We start from the raw sequence: 16,820 nt of genomic DNA, 5'->3' as shown, positions 1-16,820 counted from the left end.
TTACAATTTTATACAAGCTGTACACTCACTACTTTACATTGTAGCAAAGTGTAATTTCTTCAGTGTTGTCACATAAAAAGGTATAAAAAAAATATTTACAAAAATGTGAGGAGTATACTCACTTTTTTAAGATACTTTGGGTCAGATCCACAGCCAGCCACCGTAATTTAAATATTCCCATTTAAGTTACACTGGCTGAAAATTTCTACCTAAGTGCCCGATCCACAAAGCACTTACCTAGAAATTTTCAGCTGTGTAACTTAAATCCAAGTTCCCATTTAAATTAGGCTCGCTCCCGCGCCGGACGTACTGCGCATGCTCGTGACGTCATTTTCCCGACGTGCATAGCGCGAAATTACGTTACGCCGAGCTTCGTGAATCGCGCCGGGTCAAAAAAGTTGCATCGGGAAAAAAAACGAGTTACGGCGGGAAAATTTAAAAAAAACACAGCGTCGCTGGAAAGAAGGGTCTGCTTTTCCAAGGTGTACTAACTTTACACTTTGTAAAAGCAGCCCTAATTTTACGATTGCAAACTAATACTTACGGAGAAAAAACGAAGCTAAAAAGCTTTGTGGATCTCCGTAAGTGCTAATTTGCATACCCGACATGGCATTTCGAGTCGAAATGCCCCCAGCGGCGGATGCGGTACTGCATCCTAAGATCCGGCAGTGTAAGTCCCTTACACATGTCGGATCTTCTGTCTATCTCTTGGAAACTGATTCTGTGGATCAGTTCCAAAGATAGAAACAGGGATACGCAGGCGGAACAGCAGATCCGCCTGCATATCTCTTTTGAGGATCTGGCCCTATATGTCTACTAGGACACTCCCCCATATTAAAGGAACATTCCCAAACTAGGATCTGGCCAATACCATCATAGCATAGGTGATTTCAGACTGAAGTGTGCTGCACACTAACTGCTAGAGTACTCACAATGAAGCGAGTGTAGGATAGAATGATGTGGCCTCATCTCACTCACTACAAATCAGAATCTGGGAACATAAGTGCTGGAGTACTTGAGGTGTGGGTCTACACTTCTAGGCTCCAATCCAGGCATTTAGAAGCCATGCCAAACTATCCACATATCTGGCAGGGTTGCTGTATAGCTGAATTATACATAGTAAGCCATCTATTACCTAAATGTTTAAATATTGGACATATTACCAGCATAACTAGTAGTCAATGCTACATTGTTACTTACCATTAGGAGGGTGAACATGGTTTGTCCCACATTGAAGCCATGTCGCCAGTTGTGATAAGTAATTTTTCTGTATCCTTTACTTACTGAGAATAAAAAACGCACTAAGACCTGTAAAGTAACAAATTATAGCAAATAAAACAAATGTTCCCTTATGACAGGTTGTAAAAATGTATTACCCAAATGGTGATCAGCATACAGTACATGAAAGTAAAAATTTAAGCCACTGTATATTCAAACATATAACGTGTTTAAAAGGAACCCTTAGTACAGTGCATAACATAGCTGTGTAAACAGCTATTTACTCTGGTTGGCTTTTTTCTCTAAATAGTTACACAGTTTACTACCTATATTGACTTTAAAAATGTTACTGTTTAAGTAACTGTGTTGGAGAGATTACAATTCCCTTTTGTATCCTGTGATGCCGAGGTAAGAAAAGGGGAGAATGGGTATCCCCAAGACAGAAGGAAATATAACAAAAGCCTGACAGAGGTTCTAACCTCAGTTAGATTTCCCGCACTTCCTATCCCTCTGACACCCTTCAACCAGGTCACAACCCTCTAGCACAGTGGTTCTCAACCTTTCTAGTACCGTGACCCCCTTGATAAAATTTCCCAAGTTGTGGGGACCCCTAACAGTAAAATTATTTTTGTAGTGTGGGTTCTCAGCACCCAAGGCAAGACAAGTAATTTCCCCCCCTAACCCGAGCACATTTAGCGCCCCCTGAGTCCCTTCCACTCGTACAGTATTAAAACCCCTTATGGTACATTGTAGGATGTGCCACTGTCTTTGTTCTCCTTTTTTTCCTTTTATCTCTCTATTTCCTAATTTCTTGTTCCCCCATTCCTCTCTCTAGCCATCTTTCTTGTTCTTTCTCTCCCGTTTTCTTTGTTCTTCCACCCCTTTTCCTCTCCCTTCCATGTAATCTCTATTTGTATTCCTTCTCTTACTCCTTGGTGGGGGGGAGTTGGGATGAGTGGCAGTGCTGGGGAGAGTTCTGATCAGCCAACTTAGGTGCTCTTGATCAAGGTCATCTGTCAATCTGAGAACTGTAGTGGGGACTTTTAATGGCAACTATAATCACAGGTAGTATTGCTCACTGTGTCACCGACCTGGGGGTGTTTTGTAGCAGTGACACCTATGCCGAAATCAGGAGATAGAGTCTCCTCCAGCCCCACTTCACATTCCTCACCAGTCAGCTGACCTCTAGTCTCTGCCCTCCAGTCATGCCGTGAACTGTATGGGTGGCTGCAAAGAGGCTGAATGGGCAGACGCACGCTCCAAGAACAGCCCAGCTGGGCAGCCGCAAAAAGGCTGGAAGAACGGTGCAGGCTTCAGCAACAGCCCAGGATTCGGTGACCCCTGGCAAATCATCATTCGACCCCCGAGGGGGTACCGACCCCAGGATGAGAACCAATGCTCTAGCACCTGTTATGTTATGTATGGGAATTGGTGTTTATCAGGCCCGGACTGGTCATAGGGCACACCGGGAACTTGCCCGGTGGGCCATGGGCCACATGTTCTTGTGGGGCCAAGGCAGCAGAGCTGCTCCTTGAGCCCCTGCCACTCGCCCGGCCTCTCCGAGGCTGGCTGGCCGGCCGGCCGCTATTACAGTTCGGCCGTTGGGCTGGGGGCGGAGACTACAGGTCAAGTTACCTGTGACCGTGAAGAGGGACGAGATCTACATGAGACATGGCCGCCGGGATTCAAGTTACATAGTTACATAGTCAGGTTGAAAAAAGACACAAGTCCATCCAGTCCAACCACAAAAAAATAAAAAAATAAATAAACAAACAAAATAAAAAACACAGTACAATCCCATACACCCAAATCCATACCCACAGTTGATCCAGAGGAAGGAAAAAAAAAAACAGCAGAGCATGATCCAATTTTCTACAGCAGGGGAAAAAAAATCCTTCCTCATCCCCCCGAGGATTTACCCTGGATCAACTTTACCTACAAATCTTAGTACTCAGTTATATTCTGTACATTTAGCAAAGAATCCAGACCTTTCTTAAAGCAATCTACTGAGCTGGCCAGAACCACCTCTGGAGGGAGTCTGTTCCACATTTTCACAGCTCTTACTGTGAAGAAACCTTTCCGTATTTGGAGATATAATCTTTTTTCCTCTAGACGTAAAGAGTGCCCCTTTGTCCTCAGTGTTGACCGTAAAGTGAATAACCCAACACCAAGTTCACCATATGGACCCCTTATATATTTGTACATGTGGATCATATCCCCCCTAATTCTCCTCTTCTCAAGAGTGAATACATTTAGTTTTTTTAATCTTTCCTCATAGCTGAGATCCTCCATGCCTCTTTTCAGTTTGGTTGCCCTTCTCTGTACTTTCTCCAGTTCCCCGATATCCTTTTTGAGAACTGGCGCCCAAAATTGGACTGCATATTCCAGATGAGGTCTTACTAAGTGAGTGTGTCTCAGTCTCCATGCGTGCACCTGAATAGGAGAAGCTGCTGCAGACACAGTAGAAGAATCCATGCCTTTATTTTTCTTTCACAGCCTCTGAATGCCTGCTTCTCACTCTCTCCCTTCCGTGGTCATTCAGAGGCTGTAGGACAAAAAATAAAGAGATGTTTTTTTCTGTGTGTGCAGCTGCTTCTCCTGTCCAGCCTCTTTCTACTGCCCCCTAGTGCTCATAGGCTCTCAGGTGCACCCCCTGCTCTCAGGCTCTCCCACTGCAATCCAGCCCCCCCCCCCAGTGATCTCCAACTCCCCCCATTGATTGCCAATTCCCCCCAGTGCTCTCCAGCCCCTGTACACTCCGGTCCCCCAGAGCTCTCCAGCCCCTCCCAGTGCTCATCAGCCCCATGTACTCTCCAGCCCCCAGTGCTCACCAGCCCCCCCAGTGCTCTCAGGCCCCCCTGTGCTCTCAGACCCCCCTGTGCTCTCAGGCCTTCCAGTGCTCTCCAGCCCCCTCCCTGTGCTCTCAGGCCCCCCAGTGCTCATCAGCCACCCTGTACTCTCCCCCCAGTGCTCTTCAGCCCCCCCAGTGCTCATAAGCCCCCTGTACTCTTTGGCCCCCAGTGCTCATCAGCCCCCTGTACTCTCTGCCCCCCCCAGTGCTCTTCAGCCCTCCATGTTCTCCAGCCCCCCCCCCAGTGCTCTCCAGCCCTCCATACCCTCCCCCCCCCCCCCCAGTGCTCTCCAGCCCTCCCCCAGTGCTCTCCAACCCTCCATGCTCTCCAGCCCCTCCCAGTGCTCTCAGGCTCCCCTGTGCTCATCAACCCCTGTACTATCCCCCCAGTGCTCAACAGGCCCCCCTGTACTCTCCAGCCCCCAATGCTCTCAGGCCCCCAGTGCTCATTAGCCCCCCTGTACTCTCTGGCCCCCAGTGCTCTCCAGCCTCCCCCCAGTGCTCTCAGGCCCCCAGTGCTCATCAGCCCCCCTGTACTCTCTGGCCCCCAGCCTCCCCCCAGTGCCTTCAGGCACCCCCAGTGCTCTCCAGCCCTCCCCCAGTGCTCTCCAGCCCCTCCCAGTGCTCTCAGGCCCCCCTGTGCTCATCAACCCCTGTACTCTCCAGCTCCCCTAATGCTCTCCAGCCCCTCCCAGTGCTCTCAGGCCCCCCCAGTGCTCATCAGCACCCCTGTATTCTCTGGCCCCCCAGTGCTCTCCAGCCCTTCGTACTCTCCAGCCCCCCCAGTGCTCTCCAGCCCTCCATACTCTCCAGCCCCCCAAAGTGCTCTCCAGCCCTCCCCCAGTGCTCTCAGGCCCCCCAGTGCTCTCCAGCTCTCGGTGCTCTCCAGCTCCTCCCAGTGCTCTCAGGCCGCCTGTGTTAATTAACCCCTGTACTCTCTGGCCCCCCTAATGCTCTCCAGCCCCTTCCAGTGCTCTCAGGCCCCCCCTGTTCTCATCAGCTCCCCTTTACTCTCTGGCCCCCCAGTGCTCTCCAGCCCCTCCCAGTGCTCTCCAGCCCCTCCCTGTGCTCTCAGCCCCCCCTGTGTTCTCCGCCCCCCAGTGCTCTTAAGCCCCCCATGCTCTCCACCCACCTGTGCTCTTCACCTCACTGTGCTGTTCATCTTCCATGTTCTCTGCCCCTGCTTGTGCTCTGCAGTCCCCCCGTGGTCCCCACCCCCTCAGTGCTCTCCAACCCCCCCCCAGTGCTTTCCAGCTCTTTGCGCTTCCCCCCCCCACTGTCCTTTTCGCCTCCCGTGTTCTCTGCCCCTGCTTGTGCTCTCCAGCCTCCATGTGCTCTCCGGCTCCCCCTAGTTCTCTCCACCCCCATACTCTTCACCCCCTGTGCTCTCAGGCCCCCTTAGTGCTCCCCCGTGTTCTCCACCCCCCCACATTCTCCGCCCCCGCCCCCATGCTCTCCTTGCCCCCTGGTAAATTAGCCATGGGCTGCTCAGTTTAAAATGCCGGGCCTAATTTTTGTCCCAGTCCGGGCCTGGTGTTAATGGATAGAAGCAGGCAGTGACAGAGCTGATCAGATGTTTGCATGGCAGTGTTTTCTCTGTTTACTGAATCCCAGTTGGGAAGACTTTGGGGGTTATTTATGAAAGGCAAATCCACTTTGCACTAAAAGTGAAAATTCCAATACAAAGTGGACTTAAAATTGCACTGAAAGTGCACTTGGAAGTGCAGTCGCTGTAAATCTGAGGGGAAGATCTAAAATGAAGGGAAGTTCTGCGGATTTTATTATCCAATCATGTGCAAACTAAAATGAAGGCATGACAGCCTGAAACCATGTATGGAAAATGTATTGACTTTCTCTACACTCTATGTTATATAACATTTTAATGTAAGTGTAGATTTCCTTTAAAGGGTAATTCCTCTTTCGTGGGAAAAAAAAATAGCAAATAAAAAAATATAGCGTCTTCAATTGCGACACAAGTGTCATTGTAATTGTATGTTATTAAAAATTACCTATCCTTTTCAATATGCAGCTCTGACATTTTCTGTAAAAATGCAATATGGCTACCTGGAGGTGTGCTGTGCACAGATGGTGTACAGAACACCCCCCCCCCCCTCCCCAGAAATTTAATTTCCTGCTTGTGTAGTTTGCTTACCGATTTTCTCAGAAGTCTGCACTAAGATTCAAGTGAGATTTGTGGTGAGATACTCCCAAAGGGAACTCGCAGCTAAAGGGATACAGTCCCTGTCACTTTCCTCATTAGAGCCCTGCAGGTGCAGCAGCTGATTAATAATGATAAAACCACTCCTATTAGATTCACTTTCCATAGAAACAAACAGCTATTTCTTCAGAATAACAACAGATAGGAATCTGCAACAATATTTGTTAAAATCCTTGCAGAGGGGAATGTTTTTTTCTCTCAACAAAAAAGGAGTTACTTTTAAAGTCATTATAAGCCTGCTATATCAGGGAAATCTATGTACAAAGCAAGTAAATTGCCTAAAGATAATACTTAGAAAGCTAATTAATGTCAGGTTAGTGTAGTAAGACTAATGACTAATGCAAACAAGTCTTTCTAGGTATATGGTTAGTTTGAAAAAGACAAGATTAATTAAAGATGTGCTCCTAGATCTAAAACCACAATATATTGCCAGGGGAAGGCATTGATGCATGAGCCATATGCAAAGCATTATGAACTGCCAACATATATGGCTGCTGGGCAGTCTCATGTTATTCAGTTATTTATCGCTACTAACTAATTAGGTAACTATATTTGCAGGATATAACCTTATATAGGTCACTAGCTCATTTCTGCCAAATCAGCAGAGACAAATATGCCTTCTAAAATCTTATAGCTTATGATCTTAGATCCTGACCATAGGCATTGTTTGGTTGTTATACTTCCCAGCCCACGTTGGGTTAGGTTCTAGCACAATTGCTTTAAATTGTTTAAGTTATGCAAATCTTCAATACCTCTGTGTATGGGAACATTTAGTACTGCAAACTGTAGTTAGAATGTGAGAATGTGAGTGTTTTTACTGTGTTAGAATGCAAGTGTAATTTGTGCAAATTTTCAATATAAAGGTAAGGAGTCATGATAACTTACCTCCTGAGGTATATGAAATTTGTCAACTACTTCTAACTCATAGTACATCTGTATAGCGCATTTCACCAAGAAAAGCTCACTCTGTGGCAAGTCACTAAAGTGAAATTCATAGATCTCAGCCTCCTCTGGATCTGGTAGTTCTTCTTGCTGTAAAAGAAGTACAAGTCGAAATTAGTTTCATGTTAAAAATGCAACTTGATGTTTGCTACCAGAGCCTGCAAGTAGCAAATGATTGTCACCTTGCAGTGAATCTATACTAATTCAGAGGTAATTCGTACTTTACATTTTTGTCCCACACCAATGTCCTTGCGTAATTTGCAGGTTGCCTTAAAGTCAGCTTTTTACTGTAGATGGCATTTCTGCTTTGTTTGTTCTGCTGTTGGGTAGAGTACGTAGTCTATTTAAAGAGGAACTCCCTGCCCCATTTAATTTTTTTAAATCCCTGTTTATCTGATAGCTTGTTCTCAACCAGATGCTTACCTACCCAGCGGATCCAGCATTGTCCTGCTGCAGTTTGTTTCTCCAGTGCCACGGCTCAGGTCCCGTGTCACCATCCTCCCATGTGATGTAATTGGGATATGTGATGTGCATATTCCACAATGCATCAGGAGGGAAGCACATCCTTAAATGGAGGTCCGGAATGTGCAGAAAAAAAAGGGGGGGGGGGGTATTTTCAGGGGGTAGGGTTGTAGAGGAGCAAGTGGTTGCAAAGTACATTTTTATAATCAGACACACTCTCCCTGTGTAGACTCACATAGATTTTGTAGCCCTATTAAACAGAAAGCAAATTGCAAATGGGGGGGGGGGGGGCACAAGAGATTTTGTGGACAAAGGATTGTCGCCAGAAAAAAATTATCAAACTTTTTTTATTAAATGCAAACAATAGTAAAGTATGTACCTACTTTACCATTGTTTTGCATTTAATACATTTTGTATATTTTTTACGTTTGTTACCTTTTTTCTGGCGACTATCCTTTGCCCACAAAGTCCCTTGGAGCACCCCCTTTTGAAATTTTCTCTTCTACATTGGGAGTGTGTGACGAAGGTTGCCAGCTCTATACCTATAGTCAGTTTTCCTTTATCCATATGTCATGAGCAAGTATGACTATCTTTTATAGGCAGAACGAGGTTATCAACAGACACTGACTATTTAATAACTATTAAAAGGATTATGATTCTCCTTTAATATATTTTTTCCGGAGAAAATAAAGTTTTACAACAGTTAAATCAAAATAGGCACCACAATATGCTGCATAATGCTAAAATTCAGGAAAGATATTTAGTTAGAATGGCTTTCCTCTTACAGTCCCCCTGACATTTCTTAATAGCTCATCTGTTCCCAAACTCAGCTTATCTAATTGATTTATGTTCCCCTGCATACCTTTGTATTTAAACTTTGATGGATTTGGACTTGCTTAGATTTCCACATTAAACATACCGTATGCATTTGGTAAAAATGTAATACAATATATTTGTTTACGTACTTACTTTCCATTCAGATATAGTTAATCAATGCATGATTTGGCAGTGAAACGTGATTACAATGTATTTCTACTTACCAATATTTCATACATTTCTTCCTCTTCACACTCTTCTGGCAATCGGTTATATACTTCCTTCGTTTTCTATAAACAAAATTTGCATTGTTAAAGAAGAGCATATTGCATTCAGTAATTTTAAAGTATAACTAAGGGCTTGTTTACACTTGTTCAGTATATTGATGCTTATTAAATGCGCCTATAGCGTTAATGCGCAATAATAGGTGCGGTTGATGAGCGTTTAATGAGCATTAAGAAAGCTCCCCCAAACGCCCCTCAAACACCTGCTTTCAATGCCAGTGTAAACTAGGCCTGAAGGCCTGAAGGCAAAACTTTTTCTTTTTTTTTTGTTTTGGATAGAGTGAAGAGGGATTAGAACACCTGTAATTTTTTATTGCTGTCTGTGCCCCGTTAAGGAGATTCACTCTATTCACACACTATTTCTCCTGTTTGCTATTATTATTTGAAGTGAAAGTAAAAGAAACTCCCAAATTTTGGGTTGTCCCAAGAAAAGTTATTTGCAAGGATTTCCTCTCACTTCCTGTTTGGCTATGAGACAGGTAGTGAAGGAAATCTCCGCAATAGGACACAGATGGTGAAAAAAAATCTGACAGGGGTTGTAACCCTCCCTTATGCCCTGTACACACAATCGGTTCGTCTGATGAAAACGGACCGATGGACCGTTTTCATCGGACGAACCCATCGTGTGTAGGCCCCATCAGTTTTTTTCCCATCGGTGAAAAAAAATAGAACCTGTTTTAGATTTTATTTATGGTTAAAAAAACGATAGAAAAAAATGATCGTCTGTGGGGAAATCCATTGGTCAAAAATCCACTCATGCTCAGAATCAAGTCGACGCATGCTCGAAAGCATTGAACTTAATTTTTCTCAACACGTCATTGTGTTTTACGTCACTGCGTTGGACATGATCGGATCTTTAACCGATGGTGTGTAGGCAAGACTGATGAAAGTCAGCTTCATCGGATATCTGATGAAAAAATACATCGGTTTGTTTTCATCAGACGAACCGATCGTGTGTACAGGGCATTACTCTATCCAAAATGAAAAAAAAAAAAAAAAAATCCTATAGTTTTACTTTAAAGGTAATAGCTTCCTTTACCCTATGCAGTTCTACTTCACTTACCTCATCCTCCGATTTTGCTTTTAAATGTCCTTATTTCTTCTGAGAAATCCTCACTTCCTGTTCTTCTGTCTGTAACGCCACACAGTAATGTGAGGCTTTCTCCCTGGTGTGGAGTGTTGTGCCTTCCCCCTCCCTTGGACAACAGGAGAGTCAGGACGCCTACTAACACACAGCTCCTTTCTCTATCTGCAAAGTAGAGAGCATCCTGACTCTCCTGTTGTCCACGGGAGGGGGCGAGCACGACACTCCACACCAGGGAGAAAGCCTTGCATTACTGTGTGGAGTTACAGACAGAAGAATGGGAAGTGAGGATTTCTCAGAAAAAATAAGGACATTTAAAAGCAAAATCGAAGTATGAGGTAAGTGAAGGAGGACTGCACTAAGGTAAAGGAAGCTATTAGGAAAAAAAAAATACCTTTACAACCCCTTTAAGGTCTACTCACTGTACAAACAAACTTTTTAGTGGGTTAATTAATTTGATCTGCTAGAGTGAGTTTGGCATAAGGTCGGATTAGCAGGAACAAGCCAACTTTCAGTCACTGGCTTCTGTTGAACAGTCATACTGGAAAAGCAGCATTTGATGCAAAGGTGTTGGCTAAATCACAAACGTAATCACTGATTGGTGTATTCTGACAAGGGGAGATCCCTGTATTCACATCACTTGTGTGAATGCACTGATCCATCAGTTTATTTTCCGTTCAACCCACTGGTTGTACCCACCTTTAGAAGTTGGGCTTTAGGTTTATCATCTAAGGCCTTGTACACACGACCGAACATGTCCGCTGAAACTGGTCTGCGGACCAGTTTCCGCGGACATGTCCGACCGTGTTTAGGGCCTAGCGGACAGTTTTCCGGCCTAGCGGACAGGTTTCCAGCGGACAAAAGTTTCTTAGCATGCTTAGAAACTTGTCCGCTGGGAACATGTCCGTCGGACATGTCCGATGGTTAGTACGACTCATCGGACAAAAATTCACTTTAAAAAAAGCTGCCTAGAGATATGCTTCAGGCCTTGTACACACGAGCAGACATGTCTGATGAAAACGGTCCGCGGACCGTTTTTATTGGACATGTCTGCTGGGAGCTTTTGGTCTGATGTGTGTACACACCATCAGACCAAAATCCCAGAGGACAGAGAACGCAGTGACGTATAAGACACCGACGTTCTTTAACACGTGAGTTCAATGTTTCCACGCATGCGTCGAATCAATTTGACGCATGCGCGGGATTTCGGGCCGCTGGTTATATGTTATAACCAGCGGCTCGAAATCCCGCGCATGCGTCGAATTGATTCGACGCATGCGTGGAAGCATTGAACTTGCGTGTTAGAGAACGTCGGTGTCTTATACGTCACCACGTTCTCTGTCCGCTGGGATTTTGGTCTGATGGTGTGTACACACATCAGACCAAAAGCTCCCAGCAGACATGTCCAATGAAAACGGTCCGCGGACCGTTTTCATCAGACATGTCTGCTCGTGTGTACAAGGCCTGAAGCATATCTCTAGGCAGCTTTTTTTAAAGTGAATTTTTTCATAGAGTAGGAGACAGTTAAAACCTTTTATTTGTTTCTTATTTTGCATTATCCAGTTAGGGATATTTGTTTTTCTTTTTATATCCTGGTAATGTTGTCACTGTGGCAGAAAATTTCTAATGGTCCCCATAAAACAGAAAAAATCCATTGGAAGTTTTAGTGTTCTACAGTAGCTATTGGGAAAAAAGATGAGGGAAGATCTCCCTAATGGGTCCACTGATAGCATAGGAGGGTTCTAAGTGTTCCCTGCTCCTTTCAAAACGTAAAACAAAAAATAGTGTTCCCTTGGTCAAGGTTTAACTAATGTTAGTTCACAAATAAACTGAATGGATTGGTGGACAGATGCTCAGTCATTACATTGATAGGTTAGTTAGTTTGAATTAAAAGGACTGTTCTCTAAGCATGTTACTCTTTATAAATGTCCCATTCCTTAGTGTCTCTAATGAAAAACAGCCTGTGAGATATAAACTTTCCTGTACCATCTGCAAAACCTTGGGCATTCCTTTACACTATAAGCAGCCTTGATTTAGGTTGGCTACAAATGGTGACAAAGGAACATCATAATTAAAGCGGGGCTCCGGTCAAAAAAAAATTTTTTTTTTGCAAGATTGTAATTGTCACATAACATAGTCCCCATAAGATGGCAATAGCTCCCCAGCCTTTAAAGTAATATTGGTCCACACTTGCCTTATTTTCTTCTCCTCATCTGGCCGAATCCATTATGTGTGTGGGCATTTGAAGACCAGTTCGTTTCCCTTCTTGGATTGCCTGCGGTGCATGCTGGGTAACCTACATCTCGGGCGTGCGCTGTAGAGCGGCGCTCGCAGCGCAGTTTGTTTATTCTTTTGTCATGGCAACGGGCGGCGACGGAGGAACGTCCTGCCCCGTTGCAACAGTGATAACACAATCTACGCTTGAATAAAACTCTGATTGACTCCCCTTTCCAATATATCTTATATATGAGAAGTAAGGGCTCTTTTTGAACATGGCGCGGTAAACATCGGCACAGACAAGCGCACAGTCCTGGGAAATGATGACACTCGTAGCCCAGGAGTCGGTGCGGCTTAGACAGGATAGGAGAACCACTGTGGTCCAAAAAGAAGGCAGATTAGGAATTCTGCCTAGCAAGTTCCAGGCAAGTAAAACATTTTTTCACACAGAACTTTTTTAACACTATTAAAAGGAAGCTACTGAATCAAAGTATGATTTTAGGGTGGAGCTCCGCTTTAAGTAAGAAGGCCAATGGGATAACCTACGTAATAGCAAGAATCACAACTCAGATACCTGAAGCATCAGAAAAGCACAGTGAAGGAGGGATCAAAAGTAATTGTGATATACAGTGCCCTGAAAAAGTATTCATACCCCTTGACATTTTCCAAATGTTGTCATGTTACAACCAAAAACATAAATTAATTTTATTGGGATTTTCTGTGATAGACCAACACAAAGTGGCACATAATTGTGAAGTGGAAGAGAATTGATAAATAGTTTTCAAAATGTTTTAAAAATAAATATCTGAAGAGTGTAGCTTGCATTTGTATTCAGCTCCCCTGAGTCTATACTTTGTAGAACCACCTCTCTCTGCAATTACAGCTGCAAGTCTTTTGGGGTATGTCTCTACCAGCTTTGCACATCTAGAGAGTGACATATTTGCCCATTCTTCTTTGAAAAATAGCTCAAGCTCTGTCAGATTGGATAGAGAGCATCTGTGAACAGCAATTTTCAAGTTTAGCCACAGATTGGATTTAGGTTTGGACTTTGACGTGGCCATTCTAAGGCCCCATACACACGATAGAATCCATCCGCTGAAAAATCCCAGCGAATGGGTTTCAGCGGATAGATCCTATGGTGTGTACACTCCAGCGGATCTTTTTCCACGGATATTTATCCCCTGGGATGGATTCCAGCAGATCGAATATTTGCTGACATGCTAAACAAATCTATCCGCTGGAATCCATCCCAACGGATGGATCCGCTGGTCTGTATAGACTCACCGGATCCATCTGTCCGAAGGGATCCCCCGCATGCGTCGTAATGATTCGACGCATGCGCGCACGTCGCCGCGTCATAATCGCGGCGACGGCGCGACACGTCATCGCCAGAGGATTTCAGCGCGGATTTCAATGCGATGGTGAGTACACTCCATCGCATGGAAATCTGCTGAAATCCTCGAGAGGATTTATCCGCGGAAACGGTCCGCTGGACCGTATTCGCGGATAAATCCTCTCGTGTGTTTGGGGCCTTACACATGAATATGCTTTGATCTAAACCAATCCATTGTAGCTCTGGCTGTTTGTTTAGAGTTGTTCTCCTGCTGGAAGGTGAACCTCTGCCCCAGTCTCAAGCTTTTGCAGACTCTAACAGGTTTTCTTCTAAGATTTCCCTGCATTTGGCTCCATCCATCTTCCCATCAACTCTGACCAGCTTCCCTGTCCCTGCTGAAGAAAAGCATCCACACAACATGATGCTGCCACCACCATGTTTCACGGTGGGGGTGGTGTGTTCAGGGTGATGTGCAGTGTTTAATTTTCTGCTACACATAGCATTTTTCTTTTAGGCCAAAAAGTAAAATGTTGCTATGTCCCTCGCATGACTTCTTGCAAACTGCAAATGGGATTCTTATGGCTTTCTTTCAACAATGGCTTTCTTCTTGCCACTCTTCCATAAAGGCCAGATTTGTGGAGTGCATGATTAATAGTTGTCTTGTGGACATAGTTACATAATTACATAGTTGGTAAGGTTGAAAAAATACACAAGTCCATTGAGTCCAACCTGTGTGCATGCACTTTTATGTCAATAATACATTGTATATCAGTGTATGTTGTGGACGTTTAGGTGCCTATCTAATCATTTTTATAAATTACCGATGCTCCCTGCTGAAACCACTGCTTGTGGAAGAGAATTCCACATCCTTACCACTCTTACAGTAAAAAAAACCCTACCCAGTTTAAGGTTAAACCTCTTTTATTCTAATTTTAGTGACTGGCCGTGAGTCTTTTTAAAGGCCCTATTGAGGGAAAGTTTTATCCCTATTGTGGGGTCACCACCAGTACCATATTTGTACATTGAAATCATATCCCCTCTCAAGCGTCTTTTCTCTAGAGAGAATGAGTTCAGTGCTAAGTAATCTTTCCTCATAACTAAGATCCTCCAGTCCCTTTATTAAGTTTGTTGCCCTTCTCCGGACTCTCTCCAGTTCCAGCACATCTTTCTTGAGGACTGGAGCCCAGAACTGTACGGCATACTCCACTTGCTGCCGGAACAGAGTCTTGCTAGAGTGCGAGAATTATCGTTTTATCTCTTGAATTAATTCCCTTTTTAATGCATGCCAATATTCTATTGGCTTTGCTTGCAGCAGCTTGGCATTGCATGCCATTGCTGAGCCTGTCATCTACTAGGACCTCCTTTTTCCATCCTAGATTCCCCCATAGATTCTCCCCCTTGTGAGTAGTTTGCATTCGTGTTTTTTCCACCCAAAAATGTAAAAATTTTCAAAATTTAACCTTATTTGCCATGTAGTTGTCCACCCCATTAATTTTTTCAGATCTTATTGCAAGGTTTCCACATTCAGTGGAGAAGCTATTGCCCTGCTTAACTTAGTATCGTCCGCAAAAACTAACATTGAGCTTTTTATCCTATCCTGCAGATCATTTATAAATAAATTAAATAGGATTGACCCCAGGACAGAGCCCTGGGGGACCCCACTCTCCACAGTGGACCATTCTGAGTACTCACTATTTATCACTACCCTCTAAACTCTCCCCCGTAGCCAGTTTTCAATCTATGTACTCACCCTCTGTTCCATGCCTACAGTCCTTCGTTTGTACAGTAAGTGTTTATGGGGAACTGTATGGAATGCCTTTGCAAAATCCTGATACGCGTCTACGGGCCTTCCTTTATCTAGATGGCAGCTCATTTCTTCATAGGAGGTTAATAGATTGGTTTGGCAAGAATGATTTTTCACGAATTCATGCTGATTTCTGCTGATGCTGTTTTCATTACTAAAATCTTGTATATAGTCCCTTATTATCCTTTCCAAGAGTTTACAAACTATTGACGTTAGGCTAATTGGTCTGTAGGTCCCAGAAATACTTCTTGGTCCTTTTTTAAATATTGGTGCTACATTGCCTTTTCTCCAATCAGCTGGTACCATACCAGTCAGTAGACTGTTTGTAAAAATTAGGAACAATGGTCTGGCAATTACTTGACTGAGTTCCTGAAAGACCCTCGGGTGCAAGCCGTCTTGTCCCGGTGACTTATTTATGTTAAGTTTTTCAAGTCTATTCCTAATTCTATCCTCTGTTAGCCATGATGGTGCTTCCTGTGACGTGTCATGCAGTTTTGGTTACTGAAGCCACCCGTTTCCCTCGTGAAGACTGAGGAGAAGAATACATTCAAAACGTTCGCCATCTCTCCATCCTTTGTAACCAGATTCCCTTTATTATGCTTTATGGGGCCAATATGATCTGTCCTCCCTCTTTACTATTAATGTACTTCTTGGGATTTTTTTTATTCTCCCCTGCTATGTGCCTTTTGTGTTCTATCTTAGCTGCCCTGATTGCACCCTTACATGTCTCATTGCATTCTTTGTACAGTTGGAATGCTAATGATGACCCCCTCTGCCATGTATTTTTTGAAGGCCTTCTTTGCTTTTATATGCATTTTTATGTTGGAGTTAAGCCACCCAGGACTTTTATTAGCTCTTTTAAATGTATTACCCATTGGGATGCACTGGCTAATATCCTTATTTAATATGCTCCTAAAGCACACCCATTTTTCCTACGTGTTTTTTGTTCCTAGGATTTTATCCCATTTAATATCTTCTAGCAAGGAGCATCGTTTATGGAAGTTGGCTCTTTTTTTTGTAAGAAGTTGGCTCTTTTGAAATTCAGTGTCCCTTTGTGTTTCCTGGTTGTGTGATTTATACTGAAACAAATTGACCTGTGATCGCTGTCTCCTAAATTGCCCCGTATTTCCACATCTGTGATCAGGTGTTTATTGTTAGTAGTCAGTAGGTCTAGTAATGCATTGTTTCTTGTTGGTGCATTTACCATCTGACCCAGGAAATTGTCCTGCAAGACATTTAGGAAATGGCGAGCCTTAGACAAATGTGTGGTTCCTTCCTCCTAGTCTATGTCTGGATAATTAAAATCCCCCATTATAATGACACTTCCCATCTTTGCCACCATTCCAAGCTGTGACAGGAGGTCCGCCTCCCCCTCCTCCCTCCGGATAGGGGGCCTATAGCATACTCCCAGCATTACTTTCCCTTTGGTTTCCTCCCTCTGTAGCTCTACCCATAAGGATTCCACCTCCTCCCTTGCTCCATTAGTGATGTCATCCCTCACATTCACCCTTGAATGTTTGCCAGCCAATCATGTGAGCTGTTGAACCAAGTCTCAGAAATTCCCACCAAATCTAAATCCTCTTCATACAAT

General features: G+C 44.1%; 1 protein-coding gene across 2 annotated transcripts in view; it reads right to left on the bottom strand.

Moving 5' to 3' along the window:
* The window catches only part of PDE6A (phosphodiesterase 6A), a 167,234-nt gene that overhangs the window by 36,850 nt on the left and 113,564 nt on the right, over nt 1–16,820 (bottom strand). For both annotated transcript variants that reach the window (XM_040344508.1, XM_040344509.1), the window contains exons 11-13: nt 8,732–8,797; nt 7,173–7,319; nt 1,201–1,308 (exon numbers count right to left, since the gene is read on the bottom strand). In XM_040344508.1, the coding sequence (XP_040200442.1) occupies nt 1,201–1,308; nt 7,173–7,319; nt 8,732–8,797 (321 nt within the window). The remainder of the gene's footprint in view (nt 1–1,200; nt 1,309–7,172; nt 7,320–8,731; nt 8,798–16,820) is intronic.

The sequence above is a fragment of the Rana temporaria genome, chromosome 3, assembly GCF_905171775.1.
Source record: "Rana temporaria chromosome 3, aRanTem1.1, whole genome shotgun sequence".
NCBI classification, from domain to species: Eukaryota; Metazoa; Chordata; class Amphibia; order Anura; family Ranidae; genus Rana; species Rana temporaria.
This window is presented reverse-complemented; position numbering and strand designations above follow the sequence as displayed.